The sequence below is a fragment of the Plecotus auritus genome (genome assembly GCF_963455305.1).
Source record: "Plecotus auritus genome assembly, chromosome: X".
NCBI classification, from domain to species: domain Eukaryota; kingdom Metazoa; phylum Chordata; class Mammalia; order Chiroptera; family Vespertilionidae; genus Plecotus; species Plecotus auritus.
The window spans coordinates 24741903-24761284 of record NC_137784.1 but is presented as its reverse complement, the minus strand read 5'-3'; the positions used below and the strand labels follow the sequence as shown (position 1 = coordinate 24761284).

At 34.2% G+C, this 19382-nt stretch overlaps 1 protein-coding gene across 1 annotated transcript in view; it reads left to right on the top strand.

Annotated features, from left to right (window-relative positions):
• Window positions 1-19382, top strand: part of DMD (dystrophin) — a 2407712-nt gene that overhangs the window by 960053 nt on the left and 1428277 nt on the right. Inside the window, 4 exon segments of the mRNA XM_080651877.1 lie at window positions 2624-2746; window positions 5197-5334; window positions 8844-8996; window positions 9857-10039. Coding sequence (XP_080508003.1) covers window positions 2624-2746; window positions 5197-5334; window positions 8844-8996; window positions 9857-10039 — 597 coding nt within the window.

Below are 19382 nucleotides of genomic sequence, written 5' to 3'. Positions count from 1 at the left end.
TGTACTACTTGAGCAGAGTGATAACATAATGAAAGTCATGTGTGGGGAGTATATTGACCTGATCCCAGTGCACAGGATGGAACTGGTGAAGTTGGAAGGAGATTATATCCCTGTGAGGATGTTATTGCCTTAGTTCCTGTGAAAGGAGAGGAGAGATGGTATCTCTAGGAATGGAAAGCAAGTGGATTATGGTGAATGAATTGACAATTATTTGATATTTATTGGACATGAGGGTAAAGTGTTGAAAAATGACATCACACATGTTTTAAGCCTGAGTGACTGAAAAAAAAATGATAATCTATTATCAGAATGTAGGAAGTTGGTCTTGCAAGCAGTTTGGTGGAATGATAATGAGTTCATTTCTAGACATGTTGAATTTCAAGTGAGAACTCAGCTGGCTGTTGGAGAATTTAGATAGGAATTCAAAAGTGAGGTCACAGCTAAAGATGAATATTTGGGAGCTATTATGAAAGCTATGATTAAATTTTAGATCATACAATTTATTAGGGAAGGAGACTTGAAAAAGAGGTACAGAGGTCCAAGTTCTGAGCCTTATTTATTTTTTAAATGTTTATTTTGAAAGTTTTGCAGATGTCCCCTCACCCCCACACACTCTTCCCCACTCCCACCCCACCCCTGGCCTTCACCAACCATTGTCTATGTCCAGGGGCTATGCATATGCATATAAGTTTTATAGATGTCCCATTCACCCTCACTCTTCCTCACTCCCACCCCACTCCTGGCCTTCACCATACTATTGTCTATGTCCATAGGCTATGCATATATACATTCAAATTGGTTAATCTTTTCCTACTCCCCTCTTCCCTCTAAGAATTCTCAGTCTGCTGCATGCTTCCATGTCTCTGGCTCTATTTTGTTTTTCACTTTATATTGTTCATTAGATTCCACATATAAGTGAGTTCTGAGACTTTTAAACCACTATATTTGAGTATGTGGAGAGAGGATGAGCTAAGAGAGGAAGCAGGTATAGGAGTAAAAAACAAACAAGCAAGTGGATCCATGTTATTTTGACATCTGGGTACTCAATAAAAGTTATTTTAAACATTAATTATTATCACATAGTGACAAAAATGTGCAGAGCAGTGTGGTTGCTCTTATTATTAGCAAATGTGAATAACAATTCAATTTTTAAAATACTGCCACATTAATTTTGTGTAGTTATTGTTCTAAAAGTTATTAAACATTTTACTTTCATAACACTTTGAATAAGATATGATTTTTAAATTTAGAAGTGCATCAATTATACACACGTTGAAATATTCTTTAAGCATATTTAAAATACTATTCTGTACTGGTTTAGGAACCTAATCTGATATTTCAAATTGCAAACGATTATTAGGGTTTAAAAACTAGTACAGAAAATCACTCACATGAAAAAAAGAGCCCATAAATTTTTTCTGGCATGTGTAGAAGTGCCTAGAAGAAAAGTGTTTATTCATATTGCATGTGACAATCATGCCCTGGTAAATAACATTTGATTATTCAATTTTTTTATTAGTAACTAAATACCTTTAGATATTTGTCTTATCCTTGAACACTTACTGTCCTGTAGGAGATGCCTTCTATCTAATAAAGAAAAACTGACTGGGAATGTGATGGGGAAGAGGAGGTGGGGACCAAACTTGATAAATGCAGTCATCCTGGCATAAGACACTGAATTGGTTTTACAAATGTAAAATGTTTAGTTCTATTAGAAAATAATATTTCTATATGCCATTTATGAGTTTTCAAAAGCTATCAAGTTTAAAATATTTCCAGTGTTTTAATGCAAAGAAATTAAGCACAGAGTCAAGATCAGTAGAATATTTTAACTGAACTTTTATAAATATTGCCCACTGCTTTGAATATGTTTGATTTTCAATATGTTAACATTCATCAGTCTACTTCAAATGGTTTTTTTTTGAAAACCAGTGTATTTTAAAGTTGTTTGAGATTAAGCTCCTTATGAATTTTGAAATTAAAGAAACTGATATTTATAAGGTTGGAAAATATGTAATTCAGATCTTTTTATGTGAAATGTTCTGGTTTCATTCATTTGAATTTGTTGTGCTACCAAAGAAAGCATTTCTAGGGCAAGCTAATGGCATTGTTTATCTTATGAGAACATGCCTGTCAATTTCTCCATGCTAAAGATGTCACTTGAAATATCTGAGCAGATAGTCATGCACTTTTTCTGAGGATAAGGAGACAATTCTGCATTTTTAACTAAGGTTACTGGTATTTGATAAATGAGGCAATTTCTGATAAGACATATTTGCCCAAATGGTATTTATATCAGAATATTTAAAACAGGATCAAATTCAACTTGAAAATATTAACAATTAGCCCAGTCAAATATATGGAAATGGACTTTTGTTGAAAAAACAGAATGATGAATTGCATTGTCTTGCATGTGTATTCAGCTCTGATAATGTTAAATGTTTGTCTTTATTTGCATCCTCAGGTACTTTCCTAGTGTATTTCAAAACTTTCATAAAGTATAATATGGAAACATAATGCATGTCATTATTTTAGCAACAGGAGGTTGAACAAATATATTTTTGGTTTATATTTCTCATAAAAAGTAATTTTAATTTAAATTAGCACTATCTTTTTTTTTTAGGCCTCCATTCCTTTGAAGGAATTGGAGCAGTTTAACTCAGATATACAAAAATTGCTTGAACCACTGGAGGCTGAAATTCAGCAGGGGGTGAATCTGAAAGAGGAAGACTTCAATAAAGATATGGTAAATTGGTTCTGATGAAAGTGTGAATGAACTAGGAGTGAAAATGAATAAATATTTGGAAAGAAATTACCTAACTCAGGCTACCAACTAAATTATCAGGCCATACCTTGCACATTTTCTGATTCCACTGATTTATTACAAATGAAGTATATTATTATTGAGCTATTATTATGAATGACAAAGTACTATAGTATGGCCATATAGGAGCACTAACAGATTCTAATAAATAGCTCAGCAATTTTGCTTTGACCTGTACTCTTTTCAAACTCAGAGGATAAAATGTAATGAGGATAAAAGTCAAATCAGAAAATAAACTGGAACTCAACTATCACTGATGGCTGAGATTTTGTGTCAGTCATGTTTTTGGTAATATAACATTTATTTAAGAGAAAGGGCAATCACGTACAATATAAACATTGTTTATTAAAGTTTACCACGATTGGTTTTACCAAAAAGTTGAACAAATAGTATAGTGTGTATATAAAATACATATACATTTATGCTGCTTATTTCATGGGGGTAAAAAAATGTAACCATGTGGGCTATTCCCAAACTGGTACCATCCTTGTTCAACCCTGATTAATTTCAAAGTGACTTTTATATTTCTTTCTGGCTTGAATATTTTTGTGTCACATCCCTTTTCACTGACTTTTTTTCTCCTCCACCTTTTCACATTTTCCTTTCCTTCTTTCACAGCCATCACCTATATGGCATCCTTAAACTTTACATATATTATTCTAGAGATTTCTGACATGTATTGATGCTAGAGGCTTCTCAGACAATGCTTGAAAATGACATCCAAAGGCAGTATATAATTTTTTAATAATAGGCATGCAAAGCAATAAGAAAATTATTTCCACAAATCTTAGTTCCCACTAGTATCAATTCTGGCTTCTGGGAGCTGCCTGAATCAGTGCTTCCCGTGTAAGGGGTTTGGGGGCCTTGCCAACTCAGCTCATGGAAAGAAAGACAAGAAGAGGCTTTCCAAGATGCTGAGTTACAACTGTCTCTCCTTCATGTCAAAGAAGAAACCCGTGGGCACCGAATTGAAACAGTGTGCTGCTTACCTTGGGCTGATCACCGCCTTTGGCCAATAGCTCTCACCGGGTACAGGGAAAGAAATTTTCTTGTTTATTTTTTTGTCCTCAGCCCTAGGAAATGTTGCAGACTTTTAAAGACATGTTAAAATAAGTAAGATCTTTTTATATGCTATAAGTATACACAGGGGCAGGCAAAAGTATGTTTATAGTTGTTTGTATGATAAATAGTATAATAATAAAGAATAATACAAGGATAAGCTGTGTTTTGTGTACTCACAACTGTAAACATACTTTTGCCCAACCCTGCATATGTCTGCGTTACATTATTTCAATATACTAGTAACTGACAAATCTCAGATAAAAACCCCATTTATTCTAAAAGAAAAATAGTTCCTCAGTTGTGTGTAGAAGTTTAAATATGTACTATAGAGTTGAAAATGTGATATCTGACTCCATCAAGAGTTATACAGACACACACGTGCATTTTAAAGAATTTTATAATATTTGTTATTCTTAGCTCATCAGATTACCTTGGGTACCATTGCAGGATAAGCCTCCTTGATTGAAAGTTTTCATACATTGAGTTGAAAGAAATATAAGAAACTAGACATGAAATATTACATGGTTATATATGTTAGTATATTAAACCAGCACTTATTCAAATAAATTCAAAGCACATAAAGTAAAAATATTTTTGGAGTCCAAAAAAGCAAAATACATATCAAAAACATTTAAAGCCATTTTTCTAATCTGTATTTAAATACTTATTTGATTGTATTTGTTTAAAAATAATATGCACATATGACATTTTTAAGAAATGATTTGCAATATTTGACAGCAATTTAACACACTATTTTTTACTAATGCCCTAATATTTATCATGAATTTGGACATTTAGGTTATTTAAATCAGATATTATTAGAAATTAGTGTACATTTAAAACATTTTCACTTAAAAGTGATTGTTAAAATTGTAAGATTTGTTGCCATCTCATACTCACACATCCACATCCATATTCTTATATGGATTACTTAGCATTATAAACGACCAGTTTAGTTTACTTCTCCTAACATTTTCAATTTCTAAAAATATACTGAAAATCAAAGCCAAAAGAATGCTTTCACAGCAATTCAGGACTTGTCTGAAATGATGAAGTACCTTATTCCCCCATCTGCCTACATATGCCCCTTATCAAATGTGTCCTTTTGAACTAGACCAGAGAAAACTTCTTTTAAAGTTAAAGTACAACATATAAAATAAAAACTGTGAGCACAGTCTCTTATAATAACATTCCTTGAGAGTTTCAAATTAGATTTTTTTGTGTTTAAATAACATGTTTTATTATCTGTGTTAATGATGTACAGCTTTTTAAAAACCAAAATGAAGACTGTACTTGTTGTTTTTAATCAGAGTGAAGACAATGAGGGTACTGTAAAAGAATTGTTGCAAAGAGGAGACAACTTACAACAAAGAATCACAGATGAGAGAAAGCGAGAGGAAATAAAGATAAAACAGCAGCTGTTACAGACAAAACATAATGCTCTCAAGGTATTAGAGCTAAAATTATAATATACCTTGCCTGTGGTTTCTTTTCATATGTAGGGTAAAATATATTGTGCATAAATAAAATATGCTTAAGAATCTTACTCACCAGAAATACACTATTTCCCTGTTCAATGTGTGTGATTTATTTAACATTTTTGAGTGGTGTCTTTAATTTTGAAAGATGTGTTGCTTAACAATTTTGAGGGGTTTTTTTTTGTTAGACAATTTTTGCTGAGTAGAAATCCAAAGATATGAAAATACACCATGTGTAGCATTTCTGCATTTTGTTTTCTACTAGTTTATTCTTAGAAGTTATGTTTACATTTATCTTGAAAACCCTGCTTAACTGCCAAAATAACCAATCTATATTTTTGGGCTTTTTGATTCTTGTATTTTAGTGATTTTATTTAGAGTAGGTCCATTTTTTTTTGTAGCCCATTGCTTATTTAGTAAGGCCTGGGATTCTACTTGCATTATTCAATAAATTTCATTTTCCCTTCAAGATTCACTCTGCAACTAACTAAGCATCTGCAAGAGTCTAATTTTATTTGTGCAGGAATCCTCAAAATAATTTTTATGTCCTTAAAGAAGAACTGGTACTCTCCTACTAACCAGTGACAGTGTATTGCTTCAAGTACCCACATGATTCGTGTGGATTTGTGCAGGAAGGACATAATAAAGTACTGGTTTCTCTATAGTAATATGTGGGAGGTTCTTGAGCTGATACTGGACATGTGAAGAGTTTTGTGGAATAATCCTTTTTTATGTGCTTTGCAGTGTTCACTATTTGCATGCATGGCTGATTTTCTAACGCTGTTAATAGCCCAACTTCTCATTGTAAATCACTCTTTTCAAGCTATGTATCTATGTAGGTGGATCTACTAGTAAGTGGATGGAGTCTGCTTTCTATATGGCAATAAGAGTATAAAACCTTTTCCCATATAGCCAGACAACCAAATAAACACTGCTGAGAAAGTAATTACACAATATTGTGCCTGCAAGTAATCCACAAGGAAAGTCTAATTGGCCAGCAGGTGTTCTGAAGGTAACTGCTGAGAAATATAGTAAATACCAAAGGTCTGTTTCTAGAGGGAAAACAAGAGCAAGCCACAGTGTGCTCAGAAAATCAGAAATCTGTAACTCGTAATGTTCCAACTGTGACCAAGCTTACAGAAAGGAGCATCTACACTGGTCATAGGATGAGATGTGTCTTACAGAACAGCAGTGTTTAGTGTTTATCTGGTATAGCTCTAAAGAAACATATAGAATGTCTCTAAATATTTTTACACAGTACACATCACCTTGTGCTTAGTAAATCAAAGGAGTTTCATACTGTATGAGCAGAAACCATTTCTTTTGGCAAAGACATGAGTTGTGTCATGGATAAGGCACTGTTCAACTCTCCTTTCACATGGCTGTGTCTTGGTACCTTTGAAAAAAGCAGCACTCCATCTGTCTCATCCCAGGCATTTATTACCTCTACAAGAGATTTAGAAATCCAACTAAAAATGTAAACTGCAGCAAATTTTACATCCCCAATTTTAAACAAAATGGAGAGCAAAATCTATATTATTATTGAAAATATGTGTTAGAAGCAGTGAATGAAAATCTACTCCATTTGCCAAACCAATCTACACCACACAGTTCAGTATATATGTCAACCTGTCCATTGAGTCCAATTCTAATCCTTATAAAGTAGTTCAAATAAGTTAAAAACCTTCTAATGCAATGAATATTTCAGCAGTTCTTTGAAACTCATTATTTTATTTTGTTCCAATTAAATCTGTACATGAATCCCTAATTGCTACTGCTCTGACAAAATGAAAGCTGTATTCTGAGCTCCTATGTTCCCTCGTGTTACCATAAAATGGTATTTCAACAAATCGTATTGATCAGAGAAGACATTGGTTGTGCTTGTACAAAGCAAGATAATTAATTGACCTGTTGTTGACTTATTAAATCAGCCACCCTTATTTATCTCATCTGGTTGATTGGATACCATGTACTATCCCTTTGTTTTTTAAAATAATGCATTATTTTGCATTTGGAGCATGGTTTGATAGAGTAAGAAGAACTTGGCCATGCAAGCCTTGAAATCAAAAGCATTTTTATAACATATAAATTGTCATTTTCATGTACATTCATGGGAATGCCATTTTCACACTTCTATGTATACTAGAAGCCTGGTGCATGAAATTCATGCATTCGCGGGGGCGGAGGGGTCCCTCAGCCCAGCCTGTGCCCTCTCACAATCTGGGAGCCCTCGGGGGATGTCTGACAGCTTAGGCCCAAACAGTCAGACATCCTCAGTGCTGCCACGGAGGCAGGAGAGGCTCCAGCCACCACCACTGCGCTTACCAGCAGTGAGCCCAGCTTCTGGCTGAGCGGCACTCCCCCTGTGGGAGCGCACTGACCACCAGAAGGCAGCTCCTGCATTGTGCATCTGCCTACGTGCATGGTGGTTAGTTCACGTCATAGCGACTGGTCATTCTGCTGTTCAGTCGATTTGCATATTAGCCTTTTATTATATAGGATAGCTTGAAACAATTTATCTCATTAGTTAAGGTGATTTTACATTTCTAATCATAAAATATTAATGGCCCATAAAACATTTTCACAGGGATTTCTAAAACCATGAATGAAGTTACTTGACCATATAGACTTAAAATGTTTGTGTATGGAGGTTCTGATCGACATTTCTCAGTCTCTGGATCTGTTCTTGTTCATCAGTCTATGCTGACTCATTTGCCTCTCAGCATAACCATTATTGCTTGTCTCATTTCTGGTTCTTATAAGTGTATTTCTAGTGTCACATGATCTCACTCATCTGGGGGAAATAATGAACAACATAAACTGATGAACAAAAACAGACCTGGAGACAGGGAAGCATCGATCAGACTGTCAAACCTCAGAGGGAAGGTAGGGGAGGGTGGGGGTAAGGGGGAGAGATCAACCAAAGGACTTGTATGCATGCATATAAGCCTAACCAGTGGTCACGGACAACAGCGGGGTGGGGGCATGTGTGGGGAGGGGTTTGGGATGGGAATGGGGGGATGAGGACAAATATGTGATACCTTAATCAATAAAGAAATTTAAAAAAATGTTTGTGTATGAACCCAGGGTGTAAGATATAAATTTTAGAAAATGTTAACCTATTTTAAAAGTCAAATACAAACTTAGGTTTGTACAAGTATCTAGTTAGATCAATTGTATTCATATTAAACTATTTCAAATAGATTACATGATCATTTAGTTCACTTAACAGAATTTCTAATCAAGTTTAAACATGCCAAGAGAAAATACTTTAAGCTGGTCATTCAGGTTTTTTAGCTTCATGGTTCTGCCACATAAGTACATAATTTGATCATCTATTTGTATGTTCAGCATTTTAATGGAAATTTAATCAAAGTTATACAAGGAGGTGAGGGAATCAAATTATTTTTAAATAACTACAGCCAGACGTGTACCATACATATATATTGATATTTTAATAATATCTGCACCATGAACAGGATTTGAGGTCTCAAAGAAGAAAAAAGGCTCTAGAAATTTCTCATCAGTGGTATCAGTACAAGAGGCAGGCTGATGATCTCCTGAAATGCTTGGATGATATTGAAAAAAAATTAGCCAGTCTACCTGAACCGAGAGATGAAAGGAAAATAAAGGTAATGTTGTTTTAGAATGTCAATCCTAGATTTTATTGCTACCATTTTATTTACTTAACTTAAACTGTGTGGATCATATTTAAAATGTTGATATGGTTGTTTATTAGTGTTCTCTCTGATTTTATGTATTTCCTTGTATTGTAATTTTTAGTAATTGTATTGTATTAAGTGTTTTCAACCGACTTAATGTTGAGTGAATAAACTTTTATTTTTAGACAATGTACAAATTAATTAAGAAATGTCATGTGTTTTCTGGTAAAATTGTAATTGACTTTGTGTATCTTTGTTCCAGATGAACAAATGACTTATTGGTATATGGACGGCTTCTTTCTCATGTTAGCACATTCATTTCATCAGAGCATCTTCACACATCATTGTCAAATCTCTATAGATGTTTTTGCATATTGTCTGAAGATGTTTTTTTCTGTTCTTTCTTTACTTTTTATTTTGCTTCATTCTCTGTTGAGTTCCTCAAAACTTTATTAAAAGGAAATAAAAATTTATTGATTTACCCTCTAAATTATATTCTATATGGATGGTCCCTAATAATAAATAATCACTCCAATTTGGGTCAACCCCCAAAACAGCAGAGGAATTGAGAAGAGGAAAAATATTAGATCAATTCAAATATTTTCTTAATTAGGATATCTAGCTGGAACTGAGCATTCAAAGGATAAATGAAATAATATTTGGATTCTTGGGTGAAGATGACATTAATGGCTTCCATATTTGTAAATTATGAAAAATGACAATAAAATGACAACAGCCTATGAAATTTCTGAGCGAAGTATGTGCTGCTTATAGGTTGGTTGATGTGGTTAGCTAACTGCCCTGGGCCCTGTATTGGTTTTGCTCAATAGGAAATTGATCGTGAATTGCAGAAGAAGAAAGAGGAGCTGAATGCAGTGCGTAGGCAAGCTGAGGGCTTGTCTAAGGATGGGGCCGCAATGGCAGTGGAGCCAACTCAGATCCAGCTCAGCAATCGCTGGAGGGAAATTGAGAGCAAATTTGCTCAGTTTCGAAGACTCAACTTTGCACAAATTGTGAGTTGTTACTGGCAAACCCACGTATGTGTTTGCAGCTGCTACTCTAATAACAGTGGCCTACTAACAAAACTGGAAAACAATAAAAAAAAAAAAACACAACAAAATCTGGGTGCAATTTCAAACTTCTAATATGCATTCTGAAAATGAGTAGTTTCCCCTCACTTTGGGCTTCTGTAACACTAGTGGTTAATTTTTCAGATTAACAATATAATAAATTAACAGATCATAGGAAGCAGCCCCTTACCAAAATTGAAAAATACATATTTTTGCTGCATCATTTTTCATAACATAGGCAGTGTAATTTGTCAATTTATCATACATTTACTTTATTTCAGTGTCTAATCAAAAATTGCTTTCCTGAGATCATCTCATGCTACTTTTGCTTTCTTAATGTATACATGAAAAATAATAAATATTTTGTGAATCATCTTATATCACCTTGCATAAGCCCTTATATCATTGACTTAAAAAATAATAGCTTAGTCCTCATACCTGGCTGATCTACTTAATGGGTTAAACAGTTTATTAGAAGAAATGGATGCCTAGTTATACACATAGTTAAGACGGTTGAAAATTGATAGCAGATTGAAAAAATGTTAAATATTGTGACTACTAAAATATTTCAAACCAAAGAAAAAGGAATAACTGCTCCTCTTTCAAACAAGTGGCTGGAAAATGTGTGATTCTGTCTTTTAAAAGGTGATTGATAAACGGAAACTGGGTCTTCTTAGCTCTTTATTTGTAATAGGTATATAAACCGTAGAAATTTTTTTAACACATACATGTTTTCATTATATTCCAAGAAGTTGTAAAGTGAAGAGGAATGGTTACCACTCTGTAATTAGACTAAGAGAGTGCTCCTCCCAAAACCAGGATTTCAGAGCCAGGAAAATGAGGCTTTATAATTGTAGTAGATTGAATCATATGAAATCAACAGGTAGTCAACCATTTTTTACCTATATAATGGCAATTTCATTTGTTTTAATCCATAGGTGAGACTTTTGGGGGGAGGGGATTCTTATGTGATATTATTGATTCCATTTAATATGGTGTATATTTGAAAATATGTCAGGGCAATTAACATAACTTATAAGCATATAATTTTGTTAATGCTTCTTAGTAATCAAGGGAAAATATACTTCATATTATTGTGACTTCTTTTACATGTTACAAAAATCCATGAATACACTGTTTTCTGTGAAATCCGGTACCCTAAGATTTAATAGCAGCTGAATATTTTGAGACATTGGATGTAATACAACATATTTAAACTACATTACATTAATATATATATAATTGAGATAATTATATATACAATTAATATATATATATAATTGGTTTCAGAGAGGAAGGGAGAGGGAGACAGAAACATCAATGATGAGAGAGAATCACTGACTGGATGCCTTCTGCACGCCTTCCCTGGGGATCGAGCCCACAACCCAGGCATGTACCCTGACTGGGAATCGAACCCTGACCTCCTGGTTCATAGGCCAACACTCAAGCACTGAGCCACGTCGGTCAGGCTAAACTATATTACATGTGACCTCCAATTCCAGCTGATTGCACTTTTCAGATCATCATTCTTTATATTAGATGTTATGACCATAATATGTCATAAATAAGTCAAGCTTACAGTAGAAAGCCTGTGTTTGTGAATGCACAAAGAATTGAAAGATTAGACAACTATAAAGGAAATTCAGGTAAAATAATTTTGCCTTGATATAATAGATCATTCAAGAAGTCCTTTGCTTTTAATTATCTGACTACTAATTTCTCCATTCTAATTATCCTCAAATATTAAAACACACTCTATATGCGGGATTAAATTTTTTACAACCTGGTAAATGTGAGTCATTAACACTTTATAATTAAACAGACACAGTATAAAAATTCTCTATAAAACACACTTAAAATATCATTATGTAATTAATTACACATAATAGTCTCCCAACAATATTTGTAAAACATAATAACAAAATGTTTGGTGAAATAAAGTAAGGATATCTAAGCCACTATAAAAACTTAAAAATAACTTACAGTAAAATAACAAGATATATTTTCCCACAAACCATTTCTTGATTTTATATCTGAAAGATTCAAAATTCAGAAGGTGCTGAATTCGGGAAAATATTTTTAGTTAAATCTTGATTTTCCATGATAATACAAGCAATAACAGTATGTATGAAGAATAACCAATTTTATGTTGTAATATATTTGACTTTATATTTTAATTAGTCCTAAAATATGATAGTTGGTTGATATATCCAAGACGTATCTTTATATTCCATTATATTTCACCAATAGTAACATATATTAAGAAACTGATTTGACATGTCCACTGGTTAAAGGCATCTTTCCCAATTATTCTATGATGAGGCCATTTGTAATATCCACAAGCAAATAGCTTAACCAAAAGTTATATTTGGAATAATCCTACAGTGGCCCTGATGTAGCACATGTGGTCAGAGTTTCAAAATTCCTTACCCCGCTCTTCATTCCTCTTCTCTGTTTTTTTTTGTTTTTTTTTTAATGTATTTTATTGATTTCAGAGAGGAAGGGAGAGGGAGTGAGAGATAGAAACATCAATGATGGCAGAGAATCATTGTGAATCTGCCTCCTGCATGCTCCACAGTGAGGATCAAGCCCACAACCAGGGCATGTGCCCCAACCAGGAATCCAACCGTGACCTCCTGGTCCATAGGTCAACCCTCAACCATTGAGCCGCACCAGCCAGGCTTCTCTTTTCTGTTTTTCTCATCTTTCTCTTAAATGTCCCTTTCTATTCTCTCTAGCTATAAACTTTAGTCTTTATTGGACTTACTGAATTTCAATTAGTCTTTCATATGTTAGCAGTGGCAATTGAAGATTGTAGGCAGGACTGTAAAATGCTTAATATTTGATAGCTGAGTTTAAAATGAGGAATTAATTTTTCTATTTCAGAAGTAAAGACCCATAAATATAGGCTAAGTAGTGTAAATATTAGTGCACTTCAGGGACTATGTCCATGTCAGAGCTATATAAGCAAAAATAACAATAAGAACAATTCATAGACACAGACAACAGTATGGTGATTACCAGAGGGAAAGGGGTGGGGGGAGTTAGAATAGGGGAAAAGGGGGATAAATGGTGAGGAAAAACTTGACTTTGGGTGGTGAACACACAATACAATATACACTGAGTGGCCAGATTATTATGATCTCTGAACGCATAATAATCTGGCCACTTAGTGTGTGTGTGTGTGTGTGTGTGTGTGTGTGTGTGTGTGTGTGTATCTGCATACATATGGTATATTATAGAATTATATACCTGAAAGCTATGTAATTTTATTAACCAATATCATCCCAATAAATCCAATAAATCTTTAAGAGACCAAAAAATATAAAAATCTTAGTAAAAGAAGGAAATGTCCCTTTTCTAACTATAACTCCATTACCCTGGATATCCTATAGTTTCAAATTCCAAGTAAATAATGCTGATATTCAATATTTTATATCCAACAACTCTTATTCAACTTTTTATTTTGGATATCTAACATGTATCTCAAAGATAAGGTAGCCAAGTCATGAATAATTGATTTCTCCCCTACATAAATTGGCTCCTATGGAGCTCTTTGAGTGTAAATTGCCCTTCCACTTAGTAAAAAACCTAGACATTATCCATGATTCCATTTTTCTCTTATATTATCCATGTAATTCACTTCAAATCCTGAGAGATAGAAATATCAATGATAAGAGAGAATCATTGATCAGCCGCCTCCTGCACACCCCACACTGGGGATCTAACTGGCAACCCGGGCATGTTCCCTGACAGGGAATCAAACTATGGCCTCCTGGTTCATAGGTCGACGCTCAACCACTGGGCCACAAAATACATTTGTTCCAATTAACACTGCTCATTGTGAAAATCGACTACAGGATGATCATCTCTCATCCTTGTTACTCCAGCAGCCTCTAAGTCTTGCTTTCAGTCTTTTCTCACTTATACTATATTCTCCCTGGTGAAGCCAGAGAGGAGCATAAGTGAAATTCTGTCAACTCCCTGCTGATCATTACCTTTCACCAAAATCCTTTGAGCTTCTACATAATGTGAGCCCTGATTATCACTCCTATTACTCCAAATTTATCTTCCTTTTTGCCAGTCTCCTGTCATAGAGGTATAAAAGGTTCTCCTGTACTTATACCAAATAATTTCCATCTTAGGACCATTGCACATATTGTTTCTTCATGAAAATTTTTTTGCCTATATTTTTGCATAGGTATTATAACAACGTAGCCACTCTGCCATTTAGGAACAGTGAACCTTTAGTGGAACGTTGATATATAATCTAGGCAGCTAATACTTAATAGGGATTTTTTTCTCCTTTGCAAGTAATTTTATACTCCTTATAATTATACATGCCAATTGGGAATTTAAGACAATTGTCCACAACAGCAGATTTTATTGCAGCTACTTTTGGAAGTGTGTATATTGAGAAAAGACAAAAAGTTCTAGAAGCCTAACATTGAGGTGCTGAAGGGTGAATATGAGGTAGGTTACAGTAATGAATTGCAAAGGATAGCTTTCACTACATCAGAGTAAATTAGAATAAAGTATTTTAACAGCATATATTTCCTAAATATAAAAGTTCTTGAAAAGTTTAAAGAATACTAACTTTCTTAGTTGATTCACTTTATTTTTCAATTTATTTATTTTTAGAGAGAGGAAGGAAGAAGGAAAAGGAGAGGGGAGAGAAAGAGAAACATCCATTTGTTGTTCCCCTTATTTATGCATTTATTGATTGCTTAACATTTGATAGCTGACTTTAAAATGAATTATTTCTTTCCTATTTCAGAGGTAGAGACTCAGAAATATAGGGTAAGTAGTGTAAAATTAGTGCACAATTTATTTTTATTTATTTGAGAGAGAGGGAAAGGGAGACAAACATCCATTTGTTGTCCCACTTATTTATGCATTTACTGGTTGCTTCTTGCATGAGCCCTGACTGGGAATCGAACTTGCAACCTTGGCATATAGGGACTGCACTCTAACCAACTGAGCTACCTGGCCAGGCCCATAGATTCACTTCAAATGCCAGAAGAAATGTATTATATAAATTAGTCTTTAAGTGAATAGTTTTGTAAAATGGAAACACTTTTATATTGTAAACCTTTTTCCATTAACTTTTAAATATTATTTGAGTTTGAATAGAACTTTACATCTACAAAGAGCTGTCACATGTATCTAGGTTGATCCCACTAATAACCCCCACAAGTAAGTAGTATTTTCGTTGCTATTTTATAATATAAAAAGTAAATGAAGTTATTGAAATATATCCAAGGTCACATGTAAGGTATTGCAGACACCAAGCTTGATCTCAGTGCTTCTCAAAATGCTGTGGGGATTATTCAAAAAATATTGAATGTCCAAATAAGTTTGAGAAAAACTGGGTTAAGAAAAGTCTCCTTACTCTAGAAAATTTCAGGGCTTTTGATATGCAAATGTGATTATGAATTTCTACAAGGGGAATAGATTCTGCAGACTTTCACATCTGGATAGTTGCAGTACAAAGGGGGAAATTTCATTTCAGTTTCATGATAGGATTCCTGTTTGAGTGGCTGTGAAGAACAAGTGTTCTTTAGGAAAAAAAAATGGGAAAAACATCTCTGTACCATTATGCTTTTGTTAGTTTGGATTTTTTAAAACATGAAGCAGAGAGTACAAGAAAATTAATCACAGAGCTGCCAAAATAATGTATGGACCTAGTTTTGATAGTCTGTCACTCATTTTTTGGTGTGTATTTTTTCCTATCACATAATGGTAAGCAATTAGTTTTGAGAGTTAAATAAGGGGAAAACATTTTTTTTTAAATTGCCACACAGATTTTTTCTTTACCTTGGAATAACAATAGAGATTGTCAGCTGCCAATGCAAGATCCTTGGAGAATTTGGGGACATACATAATTTTATTCTTTAGAGACAGAATAATGTTCTTTAGTAAACAGGATTGTGAATATAAAAGACTAATAATGGTTGCTAAAGAAAATGAACCAAAGAGATATTTGCTTATAGAATTTTTATTTTCTCAGCTTCAATTTTGTAATTAACATATCACAAGAACTAAGAAAGAAATTGGACAAGTAAGGATTTTATGTTGTTCTATATTGTTTGAGATAATATTTATCGCTATTTCTATAGCATTTTTTTCTAATCTTTAGTTGTGTAATAGAATCAGTTTAATGTTTGTTTAGTAAATAGAATATGTTCAGCTAGAATCAATTTCCAGTAAGATGACAGACTGATTCCTTCATCCCTCATTTCAATGTATGGGAATTCTGCATAAAATATAAATTTTATAAAGTTTTATACACATAGCTGAGCTCAAAGTATAAGATGGGATGTCTCTTCCCCCAGTTGCCATAAATGAGCACATCATCTCCTATGCTATTGGATCTGCATTCAAGGCCTAACAGGAGAAAGCTTTAAAGACCTTTTAGTAGGAAATATGTGTCTGTGTCCTTACATAACATGTTACTACACAGATGTAAATGTGGTGTTAGCCAGAAGGAAAGCTATGTGGGCCATAGGTGGAGGTGGGCAAAAGTGAAGAAAATTAGGACAGGAAGAGACTTTGGGGTGATGGGTGCAAGATGCAGTGTGAAGATAATCTTTTGTTGAGTTGTACACTTGAAACCTGTATGTTTTTGTAAACTAATGTCACCCCAATAAATGCAATAAAGAAGGGATAAATAAATTAAAAATATAAATAAAATCCTGCCTAAAACAGAACCTTCAAAGGCTTCCCTCGGCATGTGAAGGGAGAATACTTAAATCCTGTTCACAAACTCAATTCATCTGACAGAGATGGTAGCTGGAGAAAAATAATATTTTAATTTTTTTTCTTTATTGTTGAAAGTATTACAGATGTCCCCTTTGTTTGTTTTTTTTCTCACATTGACCCCCCTCCACACCACATCCACCCTCCCAAACCTTCACCACACTAATGTCTGTGTCCATGGATTATGCATATATGCATAAAAGTTCCCTGGTTAATCACTGCCCGTCTGCCCCCCCCCCCCGACCTCCTCTTCCCTCTGAGATTCCACAGTCTGTTACATGATTCTGTATCTCTGGATCTATTTTGTTCATCAGTTTATTTTGTTCACTAGATTCCACATATGAGTGAGGTCAAGTGATACTTATGTCTCTCTGACTGGCTTATTTCACTTACCATAGCATAATACTCGCCAGGTCCATCCATGCTGTTGCAAATGGTAAGAGTTCTTTCTTCTTTACAGCTGCATAGTACTTCATTGTTGTAAATGTACAACAGCTTTTTAATCCACTCATCTACTGATGGGCACTTGGGCTGTTTCCAAATCTTAGCTATGGTAAGTTATGCTGCTATGAACATAGGGGTGCATATATTCTTTCTGTTTGGTTTTCAGGTTTCCTAGGATATATTCCTAGAAGTGGGATCACTGAGTCAAATGGCAGTTCCATTTATAATTTTTTGAGGAAACTCCATACTGTTTTCCATAGTGGTTGCGCCAGTCTGCATTCCCACCAGCAGTGTATGAGGGTTCTTTTTTCTCCACATCCTTGCCAGCACTTGTCCTTTATTGATTTGTTGATGATAGCCATTCTGACAGGTGTGAGCTGATTTCTGATTGTTGTTTTAAGTTACATCTCTCTGATGATTAGTAACTTTGAGCATTTTTTCATAGGTCCCTTGGGCTTCTATATGTCTATTTAGGTCCTTTGCCCATTATTTAATTGGATTGTCATCCTTTTGTTAAGTTGTATGAGTTCCCTATATATTTTGGAAATTAACCCCTTATTGGATGTATCATTGGCAAATATGTTCTCCCATGCAGTAAGCTCTCTTTTTATTTTGTTGATGGTTTCTTTTTTACAGTGCAGAAGCTTTTGATTTTTTGATTTTTTAAAATATATTTTATTGATTTCAGGGAGAAAGGGAGATTGAGAGAAAGAAAGAAACATTAATGATAAGAGAGAATCATTGATCTGCTGCCTCTTGCATGCCCCACACTGGGGACCAATCCACAATCCGGGCATGTGCCCTAACTGGGAATCAAACTGTGACCTCCTAGGTCATAGGTTGATGCTCAAACACTGAGCCAGCACAGCCAGGCTAGAAGCTTTTATTTTGATGTAGTCCCGTTTGTTTATTTTTTCCTTAGTTTCCTTTGCCCTATAAGATTTATTGGTAAACATATTGCTACAAGAGGTGTCTGAGATTTTGCTCCATATGGCTTCTATTAAGACTTTTATGGTTTCCTATCTAACGTTTAAGTCCTTTATCCATTTTGAATTTATTCTTGTGTATGGTGTAAGTTGGTGGTCTAGTTTCATTTGTTTGCATGTACCTGTCCAATTTACCCAACACCATTTATTGAAGAGACTGTCTCAACTCCATTGTATGCTCTTGCCTCCTGTGCCAAATATCAATTGAGCATAATGGCTTGGGTCGATTTCTGGGTTCTGTCTTCTGTTCCATTGATCTATATATGCCTGTTATTTTGCCAGTACCAAGCTGTTTTGAGTACAGTAATTTTGTAGTATAATTTGATACCTGGTATTGTGATCCCTTCAACTTTATTCTTCTTTCTCAAGATTGTTGCAACTATTCAGGGTTGTTGTGGGTTTTTTGTGTTTTTTTCCATATAAATTTTGAAGTGTTTGTTCTAGATCTGTAAAATATGCTGTTGGTATTTTAATATGGATTACATTGAAGCTGTACATTATTTTGGGTAGTATGGACATTTTAATGATGTTGATTCTACCAATCCATGAACACAGTATATTCTTCAACTTGTTTATATCTTCCTCTACCTCTTTTTTCAACATCCTGTAGTTTTTGGAGTACAGGTCTTTTACCTCCTTTATTAACTTTATTCCCAAGTATCTTAATTTTTTTGTTGCAATGGTAAATAGGATTGCTTTTTTAGTTTCTATTTCTGTGAGTTCATTATTGGTGTATAAAAATGCCATCAATTTCTGAGTGTTGGTTTTGTTTCCTGCTATTTCTCTGAATTCACTTACTAAATCTAGTAGTTTTTTGATGGAGTCTTCTATGTACGATATCATGTCATCTGTTAATAATGAGAGTTTTACTTCCTCCTTTCCCATTTGGATGTCTTTATCTCTTCTTCTTGTATGATTACTATGGCTAGCACTTCCAGTACTATGTTGAATAAGAGTGGTGAAAGTGAACATTCTTGTCTTGTTCCTGTTCTTAAGGGAAATTATTTTAGATTTTTGCCCATTGGATATGATACTAGCTGTAGGTTTGTCATATCTGGCCTTTATTATGTTGATGTATGATCCATCTAGTCCCATTT